Source organism: Eretmochelys imbricata, chromosome 24 (genome assembly GCF_965152235.1).
Source record: "Eretmochelys imbricata isolate rEreImb1 chromosome 24, rEreImb1.hap1, whole genome shotgun sequence".
NCBI lineage: Eukaryota > Metazoa > Chordata > Testudines > Cheloniidae > Eretmochelys > Eretmochelys imbricata.
The window spans coordinates 7,029,999-7,046,988 of record NC_135595.1 but is presented as its reverse complement, the minus strand read 5'-3'; the positions used below and the strand labels follow the sequence as shown (position 1 = coordinate 7,046,988).

The 16,990-nt window shown below is 43.4% G+C and overlaps 1 protein-coding gene, 1 long non-coding RNA gene and 1 gene segment (V, D, J or C); all 3 read left to right on the top strand.

Annotated features, from left to right (window-relative positions):
- The first annotated feature begins 58 nt into the window (after positions 1–58).
- Positions 59–3,667, top strand: LOC144279904 (T-cell receptor alpha chain V region 2B4-like). The segment is given in 3 exon segments: positions 59–171; positions 1,388–1,726; positions 3,333–3,667. Coding segments are annotated over 3 exon segments (738 nt in total).
- Positions 3,668–5,114: 1,447 nt separating this feature from the next.
- LOC144279867 (uncharacterized) lies at positions 5,115–7,157 on the top strand. The gene is made up of 3 exons (XR_013348704.1): positions 5,115–5,221; positions 5,302–5,354; positions 6,378–7,157. It is a non-coding gene; the product is annotated as an uncharacterized LOC144279867 (long non-coding RNA).
- Positions 7,158–9,825: 2,668 nt separating this feature from the next.
- Positions 9,826–16,422, top strand: LOC144279902 (immunoglobulin gamma-1 heavy chain-like). Its single transcript, XM_077841607.1, has 6 exons — positions 9,826–9,892; positions 11,111–11,449; positions 13,157–13,468; positions 14,932–15,045; positions 15,126–15,178; positions 16,202–16,422. The coding sequence occupies exons 1-6, from the start codon at positions 9,829–9,831 to the stop codon at positions 16,232–16,234; spliced, it is 915 nt and encodes a 304-aa protein (XP_077697733.1). The 5' UTR covers positions 9,826–9,828; the 3' UTR covers positions 16,235–16,422.
- The last annotated feature ends 568 nt before the right edge of the window (positions 16,423–16,990 follow it).

Below are 16,990 nucleotides of genomic sequence, written 5' to 3'. Positions count from 1 at the left end.
AGAACTTTAAGAGGAAATATGACATCTTCCTCTCCACGTGATAAAGTCTCTCATCAAGAGATCCATTAACTAACAGGCATCTACCATTCTCAGAGCATCAAATTTGCATGACTGAAGAAAGCCAGAAAATGTCCTACCAGATAGCTTGGGTGATTCTATTCTGTCTGCGGAGTAAGTATTTTAGCCTGATATTTCATGTTTGTTTTCTATCTTGCTACAAAAAATTACTTTCATGTGCAAGATCTTCTGAAATGCGGGTAACACCAAGAGGAGCTGATGGGGAGAGTTAAACAGTCATAGGTTTTAGTTCACCAACTAAAATACTAAGAGAGGTAATGAAATATTACGTTGTGCTCCCCACAACACCTTGAATATAGTTTAACATTTTGGATACTGTAATGGATTGTTGTTCAAAATCCAGTTCTCTTTTATGCTCATGTATTTTATATAGGCTTCCAGGGGCATTAGTCTTTTTTTTTAGGTGATCAAAAAGATGATTTTAAGCCTGAAGGTCTAAGATAATAAAGCACTCCCTTTCATGTACAATTTTGGTCAAATAACATTCATTTTATTGTTTTTAACTCTGACTCAAGGTTAATATGAATCGGAGACTGCAGTCTAGTGGATAGCACAGAGGACCCAGGAGTCAGAACACCTGGGTTCTATTCAAAATCATGTCACTGATTTGTGGGATCCTGTCCAAATCTCTCCACTTACCTGTGATACAGTTTCTCCATCTGTACACAGGGATAATATTTCATCATCTCACAGGAACACTGTGAGGCTTAACTCATTAATAGCTGCAAAGCAGTTTGATTATCATGTGACAGGATCTAAGTGCCAAATATTATTAGAGTGACCAGATAGCAAGTGTGAAAAATCGGGACACTTTTTTTTGTGGGGGTATAGTTGTGTATATAAGACAAAGCACCTAATATTGGAACGGTCCCAATAATATCGGGATGTCAGGTCACCCTAAATATTATTCAGTAGTATGATTGGGAGGTTTAATTAATTGTGATAAGTGCTTCAATGTCTTTGCATGAGAGGTGATGTAGATGTGCAAAGGGATTGATTAGTATCCATGGGTGCAGAGTGATTATTGTTTGTGTTACAGCTATGCTACACTTGAAAATATGGTAAAAATACTATATTAGAAAAAAAAATGTCAGCAACGTCTGTTTAGTTTAAAATACATCAATTTTCCTACAGTGTATTTGAATCTGAAGAAAATACCTAAGTACGAAAATAAAGTTATCCCACCCCCCATTTTTAAAACAATGGTCATTTTGCTTGGAGCAGATGATGTGTTATATAGAATATATTGCAATGGGTTAGCCTCTTACAAGTGATTATTGGATTCAGGTTTTTGTGTTCCCTTTTATAGTGACTGCTTCACGGGAAGGGATATTGATCCAGCAGAGCCCAGCACAGATCTTTCTGGCCTCTGGAGAAACTGCACGGATAGACTGTAAGCTTTCAACAAGAAGACAGTATATATACTGGTACAAAGAGCTTCAGAATGGAAGTTTGCACGGGATTTACCAGAGTTATGAGTTTGCTGCAGCTCCACATGAAAAATACTCGAGTTCAGTGAACATTCCGGCAAAAACGTTTACTCTGATTATAAGTAACGTACAAAGAAATGACTCTGGGGTGTATTACTGTGGCCTTGCTGTATACGTACATCCGAACTTTGGGAATGGGACCAGGCTAATTGTCACAGGTGAGTTTCCAGTGGGACAATTCCAGAGGTCTGCGGGGTTCTGAGCAGAGCTGTAACTAGGCATTTTAGCGCCTGGGGCAAGCCCTACTGGCTTTTGTCTTGCCTTGGTGGCTGGGCTGGCTGGGGTTGCTGCGGGGATGGCCCAGCCATTGGCTCCAGAGCCGATCCCTGAGAGCTGCCCCAGCCCTTTGCAAGGCAAGCCACAGCCAAGCGGGGTCAGGGCAGGTGGAGCCCAACTGAGTCATGTTTCTTCCGGCCCTTCTGCCTCCTACTGCGCCGGAGAATTTTCCAGCCAGGCTCCCGCAGGGATAAAAATGGCTGTTGGGTGCTGCGGTGACTCAGAACTGAGCTGAGCTTCCGAGCCCAGATCCCCGAGCACCAGCCTCTGCCGTGAGCCCAGACCATGAGCCACGCCTATAAACCCCCTGCTGCTGCTGGCATCCTGCACCATCCAGTGCCAGGCTGAGGGGCTCGCTGTGCTGGGGATCCTCCAGCTTCCAGATCAGGCTGGGGGTGCTGCACCCGCTGCAGAGGCCGGGGACAGCTGACTGCATTCCCTGCTTGGGCAGCTCCAGCAGTGGGGACACCAAGGGGTCTGAGAGCTAGGAGACAGGAGCCTACGGGGAGAGACAGGAACAAGGACAAGGGTGGCTCGGAGCAGGTGCAGGGGAGCAGGTGGGGACAGTGACTGAGGGGCTGTGGGAGGAGTTGGGGAAGCCAAGAGCTGTGGTTGAAGGGGAGCCTGGGAGGCAGGTATGGAGAGACCTTGAAGGCCTCTGAAGGGCTTGGCAGAGCCTTTGGGGCCCTCGTGGGGAGTGAGCTGAAGGGCCAGGAGGGATCCGATCTTTTCTTTCCACCCCATTTTTCCAACCTTGTAGCTTTGTGCCCTGAGCAGCTGCCCCGCTTGCTGAGAGGCAGAACGATCTTGGTAGTGGATATTGTATGAGACTGTGAATTAGGAAACCTGGATGGTAATCCTGAATCATTGCCCACCCATCACTCTGCTACTAAAATGCGGTCATGACTCTTACGCGCCTCGCAGAGTGCTTTGATATCTAACTACTGATGAAAAGTGCATCAGCGCCAGCTGTTATTACTGTCCTACCTTCTGATAGTCACGCTCACGGATTGTACCTAGTGGAAACCACCTGAGCCTGGGCCCTAATGCATCTTCCTGCTGGCCTTAGAAAACTTTATTAATCCGGCTCTTTACCAGGCATTCACTGAGCTTCATGAAAGGATTCCCGCCGTGTGGTTTCAAGGGAAGCGTTTTTCCTCCAGAAACTCAGCAGGAGTTGAACATAAGAATACAGTGTAGTAAAGAAGTGTCTACCCTCTGCAGGTATTCAGAATATTGAGACCATCAAGAACCGAGGGGAACTGTTTGGAGTGGGACGAAGGAGTGTAATGGGATGAAATTAATAAGAGAAATCTCCTTCATGCAAGGGAAGTCCCACCATTTAAGACATGTAAGACTAGACTAGACAGTGCACTAGATACTTAAACTATTCCCCACTGGAAGGGGTAGGAGCTGGGTAGGGACTAGCTGAGATACCGGTAACAGGTCTTTCCAATCTCTAGTTTGGGTGACTCAACTCTCTTTTAGATGCCTCTGAGCCAAGCCTTTCCATCCTGGTTCCCTCCAACCCAGATGATGCTGAGCTTCCCCCCGTCATTCCTCTGCTCTGCCTGCTCTCTGATTTCACTCCTCCCTGGAGTGCTGTTCTTTGGGACACTGGTGAGCAAGTGTCTGAAGGTCAGATGGATACTGGAGCCATAGACGGGAATGGGGTCTTTAGTGTTTGGAGCCTAATGACAATCCCTTCTGCGACGTGGAACCAGAAGATGAACTGCATTTGTACAGCCAAGGAGAGCAGCACAGAGAGAAGCATCAATGCTACAGTCTCCAAAGAAACAGGTCGAGTATCGTATCCTATCTAACCTGTTCTCTCTCCCAAGACATTTATATATGGTGTCTGGTGAAAATTTCACCTCAAGTCAGGACAAATATACAGATTTAAAGGGTTACTGCTGAGCTAAATAACTAAAATAGGGGGAGTGGGGACTAGGTATAAAAACTACCTAGAGGGCTTGAATTGTGGGAGAGACAAGGTGGGTGAGGTAATATCTTTTATTGGACCAACTCTGTTGGTGAAAGAGACAAGTCTGAGCTACTCAGAGCTCTTCTTCAGGCCTCTGTAGCTCGAAAGCTTGTTTCTTTCACCAACGGAAGCGGGTTCAATAAAAGATATGACCCCACCCACCTTGCCTCTCTAATATCCTGGGACCAACACAGCCACGGCATCAAATTCTGAAAGAACGTTCTGGTAGCTCCCCTGTCACCCGCTTTTCCTCGCTCTCTCTTAAAACCATTTTTCTGTTTTATTCAATGAGCAGTGGTAAGAAGAGGGATCTGTGGTAAAACTGCCCCTAGATCTTTCTCCTAATGGGCCTGCTTGAAAGCCCATTGAAGTCAATGGAAAGATTTACATAGACTTAGGGTGACCAGACAGCAAATGTGAAAAATTGGGACAGGGGGTGGGGGGAAATAGGAGCCTATATAAGAAAAAGACCCAAAAATCAGGACTGTCCTTATAAAATCTGGACATCTGGTCACCCTACATAGACGTCAGTCAGTCTTGGGTCAGGCGCTATCTAAGCACTTCTTCTACAAGTGTTTGAAGGGTGTTAATGCCAAGGAGACAGGAGAATGGTTTGGGGGGCTCTGAGATGGAATAACTAGGACAATGGGAGTGAACTGAGCAAAGGAAAAAGTAGGATGAATATCCAGGATTCCCGATAATGAGATCTATTGAGTTGTGGGAGTGTCTCTCAAGTGACAAGGATGAAGCCCTATTTAAAGTTGGACTAGATAGAGCACTAGTGATTGTACTGTAGGGACTAGCCAGGGAGGTGAACTACAGGAGACCCACAATCACAGGCCTTTGCTATCTCTAACATTTATGATCCTACAATGCTCCCTAAAATGGTTTTCATTCTAATTCAGTTTAACTCACTCTAGTCATCAGTGGAACAGAGATTCTCAGACTGGATCAGTGATTCTTAGGCTGAAATAAATCACCTCTTGATAAAATAATTTACAGTGCAGGCAAGCAGAGTTAATAAATAAAAAGACTTAGCTTACCTTGGGCTACCAATGGCCTGAATCCTGCACCAAGTGGTCAACTAGCCCCACTGGCGCCACCTCCAGGTGGGGAGTGTGACAATGACCTGAGATGGTGGATTTTGGAGGAAAGGCCTCCCATCGCTGTGCACGGCCTTCCATGAGAAGTAGATGACACGGACCCACTCTTTTGCAGGGGATTTTTTCCACTAACAAATCTTTGCTCTGCACCTAACGTTGTTCTTTCCTCTCTGCAGATGAGGCCTGGAAAGAAAACTGCAATGATGTGTTATATGTTGGGCTGTCTTGTATTTTCATCCTTGTCGTCATCCAGCTGCTGATCCTGCTCTTCAGAAAGTGTCCAACCAGAGGTAACTTGTTTATAACTCTATCTGCTAGGAAGCAACCATTCATCACATATCCCTATAACTGTCCTTTTGTTCTTCTCCAGCAGGGAGAGCTGTGCAAACAGGGAATCAAATACCTATGAGGCACATTCCACAGGTAAAGTGCTTTTTTAGCCACTGGCACGTCGGAAAGATACAGTATATGAGTAGGATGTTAACTCAGCGTCCTGGCCAAATTCCGACATTGGTGGCTACATTCCAACTACCTGATTTCCTCTGACGTTCACATGAAGAAGCTATCCTTTCATTTCCCTCCTAATGTAGACAGCAACTGCTTTGTAGGGTTTCCAGTGCAGAATTGCTATTGTATTACCATATTCCCGCCTGCCCAAGTGGAGGATGAAGCAGTGGTTTTTATGCTTCTTTATGAGTTTTACATGGACCAAAATAGAAAAAAGTCTGAACAATTGGTCACATTCATCCAAATGTTGCTCCAAGTTACATGGTCATAAATCGAGTTACCCCCTCATTGGCACTAGTGGAATTACTCAGATCAACATTGGTCTGGCAGAATTTGGCCAAAATATTTTTCACTCTCCCATAATTCAAAAGCGGGCCAACTAATGGTCTGCACACTTTTAAAAAAAATCACATCAGGGCCCAGACTAGACGTTAAAACATTTAATCCTTCTAGGAATTTTGAGAAGGAAAGAAGAGTGAAAATAGGAATTTAGAATGGAACAGCTCTAACAAGAGGGAGCGGTCTAATTCTTGTAGCATATTCATTGATGCAACTCCAATCCCACTGACTTCTTGTGGTAACGGAGATGAGAATTTAGCTTGTGATTACTACTGCCATCTTTGGGATCACATTTCTCTGCCATTTGCAACAGCCCATTGACTTCAGTGAAGTTACTATGGAATTACACCAGTGTAGATGAATCTGAATCTAACCTCTTTTCTGTAAATCGCTTCTGCACAATATTCTGCTCTCACTTACATTAACATAAAATTGAATTCCATTGACTTCAGAGGAGTTACTCTAGTTTTACAACAGTGTGAGTAAGAGTAGAATTTATTTTTTTGTCTGGTTACCTAATAAGTAGTACTAGTTAAATGTATGAGATTATAGAGTCGCATTAAGAATATTAATATCTGGTCTTTCCTTTTTCTATTCCAGACCGAGTATGCAGCTGTGAGGTACAAGAAATGAAAAGTCCCTTTTTAACTGACATGGTCTGACAAAATTATTTATGGGGTTTAAAGAAGCTATGCATGAGGGGAAAATTAAAGTGAAAGAGAATTTCTGAGTCTAATGTCTGCACTTTACTAATTACTAAAATGTGAGGTGGCTGGCCTTAAAATACAACTTGTTATAAATGTACCAGTCTCCAAACTCTTTCTGACACCACCTATTTAAATAAGTTGTTTTCTTTTTGGTTATTGTGGAGAATTACTTGCTCTGTTATCCCCACGTCATTAGTGTCAGTGGGAGCTTCGCCATTAACTTCTGTGAGCATAGGATCAAGTCTTTAAACAGGATTGTTTTACATATTTACACAAGGGATTTGATTCTATATTCTTTGTGCCCCCCAAAGTCCTACTGAAGTAGATGGGAGCTTGGAGTACACCGGAAAGCAGAATGGGGCTTTAAGACTTACGAGATGTTTTGTTATCTTTGCATAATCTCTAATTATTATCATCATTTAAAAAAAAAAGCATTTGAAGCTCGAGGAGTTAAGTGAAAACCTAATTTACCAATTGTTCTTATTCTTTTTCCTGTTATGCAGAGTGTTTCATAGGGGGAAAATGCCTTGTTTAATGGGTTTTTTTTAATGGTATTAAATGTGGTAGCAACTGTTCTTGAGAAAAAGTCAATAGGGGTTCTCACAACAAATTTTTTGGTAATCTCAGAGTGTGACCACCAACTCTCACTGGTGGCCGCACGGACACTTTTTCCTAGAATACTTAATTAACTTTAGGAAAAACAAATAAATATGCACATATACAAATACAAATCATTGTAATTTATTTATGTAAGGTGATCTTTCTGCTGACTCAATAATGCTGTGAATGGTGATATTTCTCCACTTGTGAGGTAACTCCCTTCTCTTCATGTGTCAGTATACTAATGCCTGCATCTGTAATTTTCACTCCATGCATCTGAAGAAGTGGGGTTTTTACGAACAAAAGCTTATGCCCAAATAAATCTGTTAGTCTTTAAGGTGCCACCGGACTCCTTGTTGTTTTTGCGGATACAGACTAACACGGCTACCCCCGGATAGTTGCATGTTTATTAATATCACTTTTCTCAGCAAGCCCCAGGACACTTTAAGCCCTGCATGGGGGGTTGGAGGAAGAGGCAGTGGGGGACTGGGTGATGGGATGATGGATGGGGGGTTGGAGGGAGAGGCAGTGGGGGCTCGGGTGATGGGATGATGGATGGGGAGCTGGGGGAGGAATACACACACACACACACACACACACACACACAGAAAATAAAGAATAGAAAATCCAACTTCTGTCTGGGTCTTTCTTTCTTTCTTTCTTTCTTTCTTGCAAACTAGCTGTTGGGAAAATCACAGGCATAGCACACTCTGAAAGCTGGCAAGATTGAACCGGAATTGGGCTAAAAGCATTGTTTATAGTGCAATGGGCTTCCTGCACCGCTAGGGCGCCTCCTCCTGGCTGCCTAGGGGATAGACTCCTTCCAGGTACAACGCCCTTTCCCTCACAGCATGGCTCCTCTCTCTCTCTGGAACTTCAGGTACTCCTTCATGACTCAACCCTCCAGCCAGGTCACCATAGTCCTCCCCTTCTGGGTATTGAAGTCCCACTGGATGATCTGTCTCAGGCAGTCTTCTGGTCCACAGCCCAGACTGTGCCACTTCCCCAGTGGCTGGTAGGGCAACCCAGGCCCACCTCCCCATTACTCCAGGTTCCAATCCAGGGACCCTATATCTGCTTGCACCCAGACCCCTTTGCTGTTTCCCCTGGACTCTGTCCTACTTCTCTGCTCTTATCTTCTGGCCTCCGCATCCCTCTGAGTTTACCAGCCCAAACTCCCTTCTTCCAGGGAGTTACTGCAGACTACTTCCATTGCAGCCTCTTTCTTTTTCTCTTTTTATGGCGAAGCAGAATAGTCAAGCCACCTCCCGCTGTAATTCCTCCATACTTAGCGGTTTATAGCCTCTCGCTCTGCCCATGTCTTTCCCAGAATGTAACAGCACCTTTTTAGTAATATTCCATTTCCTGATACTTTTACTAAACAACATAATGGTGGGTTTTTTATCTAAGACTTTCGAATTCCTCAACAAACTTTTCCCTGTCTTTCTGAAAACCCTGACACACCCGTAAAAGGTGATCAATTGATTCTTTCACCGTACAGAGTGAAGTTAGTTCATCTTTGTGTCATTTATTTGAATAAGAATTTTGTTTAGGGCACAATGGCCAGTTAATACTCAAAACAAAAGCACTTCAGGCCCTGAAGTATGTCATCATCCTTAACTCTAGGGCACAAGTCAAAAAAAATCATCTTCCTCTTTTTTCATGAATCCAATTTTTTTGCCATTCCTCTTTTAAATTTGTCTGTATTGGCTTTTGAATTCCTGTTTACTCAAGAATATTGCTACTATGTCAATCCTTCCATTTCTTACAGCATTTTTCACTGCTTTGGCCGCCATTTTGTTCCCCGTTATCCCAAGATGCACTGGGATCCAAACTAATGCTACATGTATCCCCATCTGCACTAATTCTGTTATTAGAAATATAATTTCACTGATTAAATCACTTCTACCTACTGAGACACCTTTTTTTTATCACCGTTAAGACCAGAGATTGAATTTTAGAAAATGACCGCTGCTGCTGGGCGTATATCTCAGAATCAGTTTAACACTAACATTGTTGCTACTAGTTTGGCTGTCATGACAGCTACATAATGAGATACTCTTTTAGATGTACTAATTCCCAATTTTGGTCTACAATATGCCATCCTCACTCTTCCTGTGTTTTTCTTTTTTCAACCCATCTTCATATATTTGACAAAACCAACTCCACTTTTCATCTATATATTGGTACACTTCCTTTCCCATAAGATCTCTTCCCAAAATGTTTATTTCATCTGCAATAATAACTAAACAAACAAGCTAATGTATTTTTGTCCATTTCCCACACTTCCATAGTGTACGACAACCGCTTCAATGATTTCCCTTATTCTCTTTCTATTGGGGCGAACATCCCCCAAATACGTATGAATGTCTGAAACCCTGAAGCACAGAAAATAATCCACATAAGTTTCAGTCCAAAGAAGGGCTTGTCCCATCCATCCAGATATGAGAAGAAAGATTCCTTTTAAAATACATACTCTGCTGTCACACAGTCACACCCGGAATTTATTGCGTAATTAATTTTAGGGGCAGCTGAATATTATTCCCCAGGTTTGCCCTGCTGGCTGTCAGAATAAGATTTTGAATGCGGTTATTCATATCTCCTGGCCCTCTCCTTTGTCACACATGTTGCCCCCACAGAACTTTAAGAGGAAATATGACATCTTCCTCTCCACGTGATAAAGTCTTTCATCAAGAGATCCATTAACTAACAGGCATTTACCATTCTCAGAGCATCAAATTTGCATGACTGAAGAAAGCCAGAAAATGTCCTACCAGATAGCTTGGGTGATTCTACTCTGTCTGCGGAGTAAGTATTTTAGCCTGATATTTCATGTTTGTTTTCTACCTTGCTACAAAAAATTACTTTCATGTGCAAAGATCTTCTGAAATGCGGGTAACACCAAGAGGAGCTGATGGGGAGAGCTAAACAGTCATAGGTTTTAGTTCACCAACTAAAATACTAAGAGAGGTAATGAAATATTACGTTGTGCTCCCCACAACACCTTGAATATAGTTTAACATTTTGGATACTGTAATGGATTGTTGTTCAAAATCCAGTTCTCTTTTATGCTCATGTATTTTATATAGGCTTCCAGGGGCTTTAGTCTTTTTTTATAGGTGATCAAAAAGATGATTTTAAGCCTGAAGGTCTAAGATAATAAAGCACTCCCTTTCATGTACAATTTTGGTCAAATAACATTCATTTTATTGTTTTTAACTCTGATTCAAAAGTTAATATGAATCGGAGACTGCAGTCTAGTGGATAGACCGGAGGATCCAGGAGTCAGAACACCTGGGTTCTATTCAGAATCACGTCAATAATTTGTGGGATTCTGTCCAAATCTCTCCACTTACCTGTGATACAGTTTCTCCATCTGTACACAGGGATAATATTTCATCATCTCACAGGAACACTGTGAGGCTTAACTCATTAATAGCTGCAAAGCAGTTTGATTATCATGTGACAGGTTCTAAGTGCCAAATATTATTAGGGTGACCAGATAGCAAGTGTGAAAAATCGGGACACTTTTTTTTGTGGGGGTATAGTTGTGTATATAAGACAAAGCACCTAATATTGGAACGGTCCCAATAATATCGGGATGTCAGGTCACCCTAAATATTATTCAGTAGTATGATTGGGAGGTTTAATTAATTGTGATAAGTGCTTCAATGTCTTTGCATGAGAGGTGATATAGATGTGCAAAGGGATTGATTAGCATCCATGGGTGCAGAGTGATTATTGTTTGTGTTACAGCTATGCTACACTTGACAATATGGCAAAAATACTATATTAGAAAAAAAAATGTCAGCAACGTCTGTTTAGTTTAAAATACATCAATTTTCTTACAGTGTATTTGAATCCGAAGAAAATGCGTAAGTACAAAAATAAAGTTATCCCACCCCCCATTTTTAAAACAATGGTCATTTTGCTTGGAGCAGATGATGTGTTATATTGAATATATTGCAACGGGTTAGTCTCTTACAAGTGATTATTGGATTCAGGTTTTTGTGTTCCTTTTTATAGTGACTACTTCACGGGAAGGGATATTGATCCAGCAGAGCCCAGCACAGATCTTTCTGGCCTCTGGAGAAACTGCACGGATAGACTGTAAGCTTTCAACGAGAAGTCAGTATATATACTGGTACAAAGAGCTTCAGAATGGAAGTTTGCACAGGATTTACCAGAGTTATGAGTTTGCTGCAGCTCCACATGAAAAATACTCGAGTACAGTGAACATTCCGGCAAAAACGTTTACTCTGATTATAAGTAACGTACAAAGAAATGACTCTGGGGTGTATTACTGTGGCCTTGCTGTATACATACATCTAAACTTTGGGAATGGGACCAGGCTAATTGTCACAGGTGAGTTTCCAGTGGGACAATTCCAGAGGTCTGCGGGGTTCTGAGCAGAGCTGTAACTAGGCATTTTAGCGCCTGGGGCAAGCCCTACTGGCTTTTGTCTTGCCTTGGTGGCTGGGCTGGCTGGGGTTGCTGCGGGGATGGCCCAGCCATTGGCTCCAGAGCCGATCCCTGAGAGCTGCCCCAGCCCTTTGCAAGGCAAGCCACAGCCAAGAGGGGTCAGGGCAGGTGGAGTCCAACTGAGTCATGTTTCTCCCGGCCCTTCTGCCTCCTGCTGCGCTGGAGAATTTTCCAGCCAGGCTCCCGCAGGGATAAAAATGGCTGTTGGGTGCTGCGGTGACTCAGAACTGAGCTGAGCTTCCGAGCCCAGATCCCCGAGCACCAGCCTCTGCCGTGAGCCCAGACCATGAGCCACACCTATAAGCCCCCTGCTGCTGCTGGCATCCTGCACCATCCAGTGCCAGGCTGAGGGGCTCGCTGTGCTGGGGATCCTCCAGCTTCCAGATCAGGCTGGGGGTGCTGCACCCGCTGCAGAGGCCGGGGACAGCTGACTGCATTCCCTGCTTGGGCAGCTCCAGCAGTGGGGACCCCAGAGGGTCTGAGAGCTAGGAGACAGGCGCCTACGGGGAGAGACAGGAATAAGGACAAGGGTGGCTCGGGGCAGGTGCAGGGGAGCAGGTGGGGACAGTGACTGAGGGGCTGTGGGGGGAGTTGGGGAAGCCAAGAGCTGTGGTTGAAGGGGAGCCTGGGAGGCAGGTATGGAGAGACCTTGAAGGCCCCTGAAGGGCTTGGCAGAGCCTTTGGGGCCCTCGTTGGGAGGGAGCTGAAGGGCCAGGAGGGATCCGATCTTTTCTTTCCACCCCATTTTTCCACCCTTGTAGCTTTGTGCCCTGAGCAGCTCCCCATTTGCCCCATCCTGGTTACGGCCCTGGTTCTGAGACAGAATCTTGCAATTGTGATTATCTGACCACCCTCCGCCCCGTTTCGGTTTTAAGTCATCAGTATTTATGCTGAGAGGCAGAATGATCTAGGTAGTGGATACTATATGAGACTGTGAATTAGGAAACCTGGATGGTAATCCTGAATTATTGCCCACCCATCACTCTGCTACTAAAATGGGGTCATGACTCTTACGCGCCTCGCAGAGTGCTTTGATATCTAACTACTGATGAGAAGTGCATCAGCGCCAGCTGTTATTACTGTCCTACCTTCTGATAGTCACGCTCACGGATTGTACCTCGTGGAAACCACCTGAGCCTGGGCCCTAATGCATCTTCCTGCTGGCCTTAAAAAACTTTATTAATCCGGCTCTTTACCAGACATTCACTGAGCTTCATGAAAGGATTCCCGCCGTGTGGTTTCACAGGGAAGCGTTTTTCCTCCAGAAGCTCAGCAGGAGTTGAACATAAGAATACAGTGTAGTAAAGAAGTGTCTACCCTCTGCAGGTATTCAGAATATTGAGACCATCAAGAACCCAGGGGAACTGATTGGAGTGGGACGAAGGAGTGTAATGGGATGAAATTAATAAGAGAAATCCCCTTCATGCAAGGGAAGTCCCACCATTTAAGACATATAAGACTAGACTAGACAATGAACTAGATACTTAAACTATTCCCCACCGGAAGGGGTAGGAACTGGGTAGGGACTAGCTGAGATACCGGTAACAGGTCTTTCCAATCTCTAGTTTGGGTGACTCAACTCTCTTTTAGATGCCTCTGAGCCAAGCCTTTCCATCCTGGTTCCCTCCAACCCAGATGATGCTGAGCTTCCCCCCGTCATTCCTCTGCTCTGCCTGCTCTCTGATTTCACTCCTCCCTGGAGTGCTGTTCTTTGGGACACTGGTGAGCAAGCGTCTGAAGGTCAGATGGATACTGGAGCCATAGACGGGAATGGGGTCTTTAGTGTTTGGAGCCTAATGACAATCCCTTCTGAGACGTGGAACCAGAAGACGAACTGCATTTGTACAGCCAAGGAGAGCAGCACAGGGAGAAGCATCAATGCTACAGTCTCCAAGGAAACAGGTCGAGTATCATATCCTATCTAACCTGTTCTCTCTCCCAAGACATTTATATATGGTGTCTGGTGAAAATTTCACCTCAAGTCAGGACAAATATACAGATTTAAAGGGTTACTGCTGAGCTAAATAACTAAAATAGGGGGAGTGGGGACTAGGTATAAAAACTACCTAGAGGGCTTGAATTGTGGGAGAGACAAGGTGGGTGAGGTAATATCTTTTATTGGACCAACTCTGTTGGTGAAAGAGACAAGTCTGAGCTACTCAGAGCTCTTCTTCAGGCCTGTGTAGCTCGAAAGCTTGTTTCTTTCACCAACGGAAGCGGGTTCAATAAAAGATATGACCCCACCCACCTTGCCTCTCTAATATCCTGGGACCAACACAGCCACGGCATCAAATTCTGAAAGAACGTTCTGGTAGCTCCCCTGTCACCCGCTTTTCCTCGCTCTCTCTTAAAACCATTTTTCTGTTTTATTCAATGAGCAGTGGTAAGAAGAGGGATCTGTGGTAAAACTGCCCCTAGATCTTTCTCCTAATGGGCCTGCTTGAAAGCCCATTGAAGTCAATGGAAAGATTTACATAGACTTAGGGTGACCAGACAGCAAATGTGAAAAATTGGGACAGGGGGTGGGGGGAAATAGGAGCCTATATAAGAAAAAGACCCAAAAATCAGGACTGTCCTTATAAAATCTGGACATCTGGTCACCCTACATAGACGTCAGTCAGTCTTGGGTCAGGCGCTATCTAAGCACTTCTTCTACAAGTGTTTGAAGGGTGTTAATGCCAAGGAGACAGGAGAATGGTTTGGGGGGCTCTGAGATGGAATAACTAGGACAATGGGAGTGAACTGAGCAAAGGAAAAAGTAGGATGAATATCCAGGATTCCCGATAATGAGATCTATTGAGTTGTGGGAGTATCTCTCAAGTGACAAGGATGAAGCCCTATTTAAAGTTGGACTAGATAGAGCACTAGTGATTGTACTGTAGGGACTAGCCAGGGAGGTGAACTACAGGAGACCCACAATCACAGGCCTTTGCTATCTCTAACATTTATGATTCTACAATGCTCCCTAAAATGGTTTTCATTCTAATTCAGTTTAACTCACTCTAGTCATCAGTGGAACAGAGATTCTCAGACTGGATCAGTGATTCTTAGGCTGAAATAAATCACCTCTTGATAAAATAATTTACAGTGCAGGCAAGCAGAGTTAATAAATAAAAAGACTTAGCTTACCTTGGGCTACCAATGGCCTGAATCCTGCACCAAGTGGTCAACTAGCCCCACTGGCGCCACCTCCAGGTGGGGAGTGTGACAATGACCTGAGATGGTGGATTTTGGAGGAAAGGCCTCCCATCGCTGTGCACGGCCTTCCATGAGAAGTAGATGACACGGACCCACTCTTTTGCAGGGGATTTTTTCCACTAACAAATCTTTGCTCTGCACCTAATGTTGTTCTTTCCGCTCTGCAGATGAGGCCTGGAAAGAAAACTGCAATGATGTGTTATATGTTGGGCTGTCTTGTATTTTCATCCTTGTCGTCATCCAGCTGCTGATCCTGCTCTTCAGAAAGTGTCCAACCAGAGGTAACTTGTTTATAACTCTATCTGCTAGGAAGCAACCATTCATCACATATCCCTATAACTGTCCTTTTGTTCTTCTCCAGCAGGGAGAGCTGTGCAAACAGGGAATCAAATACCTATGAGGCACATTCCACAGGTAAAGTGCTTTTTTAGCCACTGGCACGTCGGAAAGATACAGCATATGAATAGGATGTTAACTCAGTGTCCTGGCCAAATTCCGACATTGGTGGCTACATTCCAACTACCTGATTTCCTCTGACGTTCACATGAAGAAGCTATCCTTTCATTTCCCTCCTAATGTAGACAGCAACTGCTTTGTAGGGTTTCCAGTGCAGAATTGCTATTGTATTACCATATTCCCGCCTGCCCAAGTGGAGGATGAAGCAGTGGTTTTTATGCTTCTTTATGAGTTTTACATGGACCAAAAAAGAAAAAAGTCTGAACAATTGGTCACATTCATCCAAATGTTGCTCCAAGTTACATGGTCATAAATCGAGTTACCCCCTCATTGGCACTAGTGGAATTACTCAGATCAACATTGGTCTGGCAGAATTTGGCCAAAATATTTTTCACTCTCCCATAATTCAAAAGCAGGCCAACTAATGGTCTGCACACTTTTAAAAAAAATCACATCAGGGCCCAGACTAGACGTTAAAACATTTAATCCTTCTAGGAATTTTGAGAAGGAAAGAAGAGTGAAAATAGGAATTTAGAATGGAACAGCTCTAACAAGAGGGAGCGGTCTAATTCTTGTAGCATATTCATTGATGCAACTCCAATCCCACCGACTTCTTGTGGTAACGGAGATGAGAATTTAGCTTGTGGTTACTACTGCCATCTTTGAGATCACATTTCTCTGCCATTTGCAACAGCCCATTGACTTCAGTGAAGTTACTATGGATTTACACCAATGTAGATGAATCTGAATCTAACCTCTTTTCTGTAAAACGCTTCTGCACAATATTCTGCTCTCACTTACATTAACATAAAATTGAATTCCATTGACTTCAGAGGAGTTACTCTAGTTTTACAACAGTGTGAGTAAGAGTAGAATTTATTTTTTTGTCTGGTTACCTAATAAGTAGTACTAGTTAAATGTATGAGATTATAGAGTCGCATTAAGAATATTAATATCTGGTCTTTCCTTTTTCTATTCCAGACCGAGTATGCAGCTGTGAGGTACAAGAAATGAAAAGTCCCTTTTTAACTGACATGGTCTGACAAAATTATTTATGGGGTTTAAAGAAGCTATGCATGAGGGGAAAATTAAAGTGAAAGAGAATTTCTGAGTCTAATGTCTGCACTTTACTAATTACTAAAATGTGAGGTGGCTGGGCTTAAATTACAACTTGTTATAAATGTACCAATCTCCAAACCCTTTTTGACACCACATATTTAAATAAATTGTTTTCTTTTTGGTTATTGTGGAGAATTACTTGCTCTGTTATCCCCACATCATTAGTGTCAGTGGGAGCTTTGCCATTGACTTCTGTGAGCATAGGATCAAGCCTTTAAACAGGATTGTTTTACATATTTACACAAGGGATTTGATTCTATATTCTTTGTGCCCCCCAAAGTCCTACTGAAGTAGATGGGAGCTGGGGTACACCGGAAGGCAGAATGGGGCTTTAAGACTTATGAGATGTTTCGTTATCTTTGCATAATCTCCAATTATTATCATCATTAAAAAAAGAAGTTACATTTTTTGCATTTGTATTTTTTTTTAGTTACTCCTAAATCTTAGTTCCATTGCTATGATGGTGACATGGCTGGTATTATTCAGTGATGTGACTGTACAGCAGCCCACTCAAACTTCTGAAACATTTGATCACTTTTGTAACCGTTTTAGCAAATGAAAATACAGACAGAGAGAGAGGAGTGACGTTGGTTCCCTGTTTGGACAGTTATTAAATGTGCAGAACCAGGAAACAGACTGTTTATAGTGGGG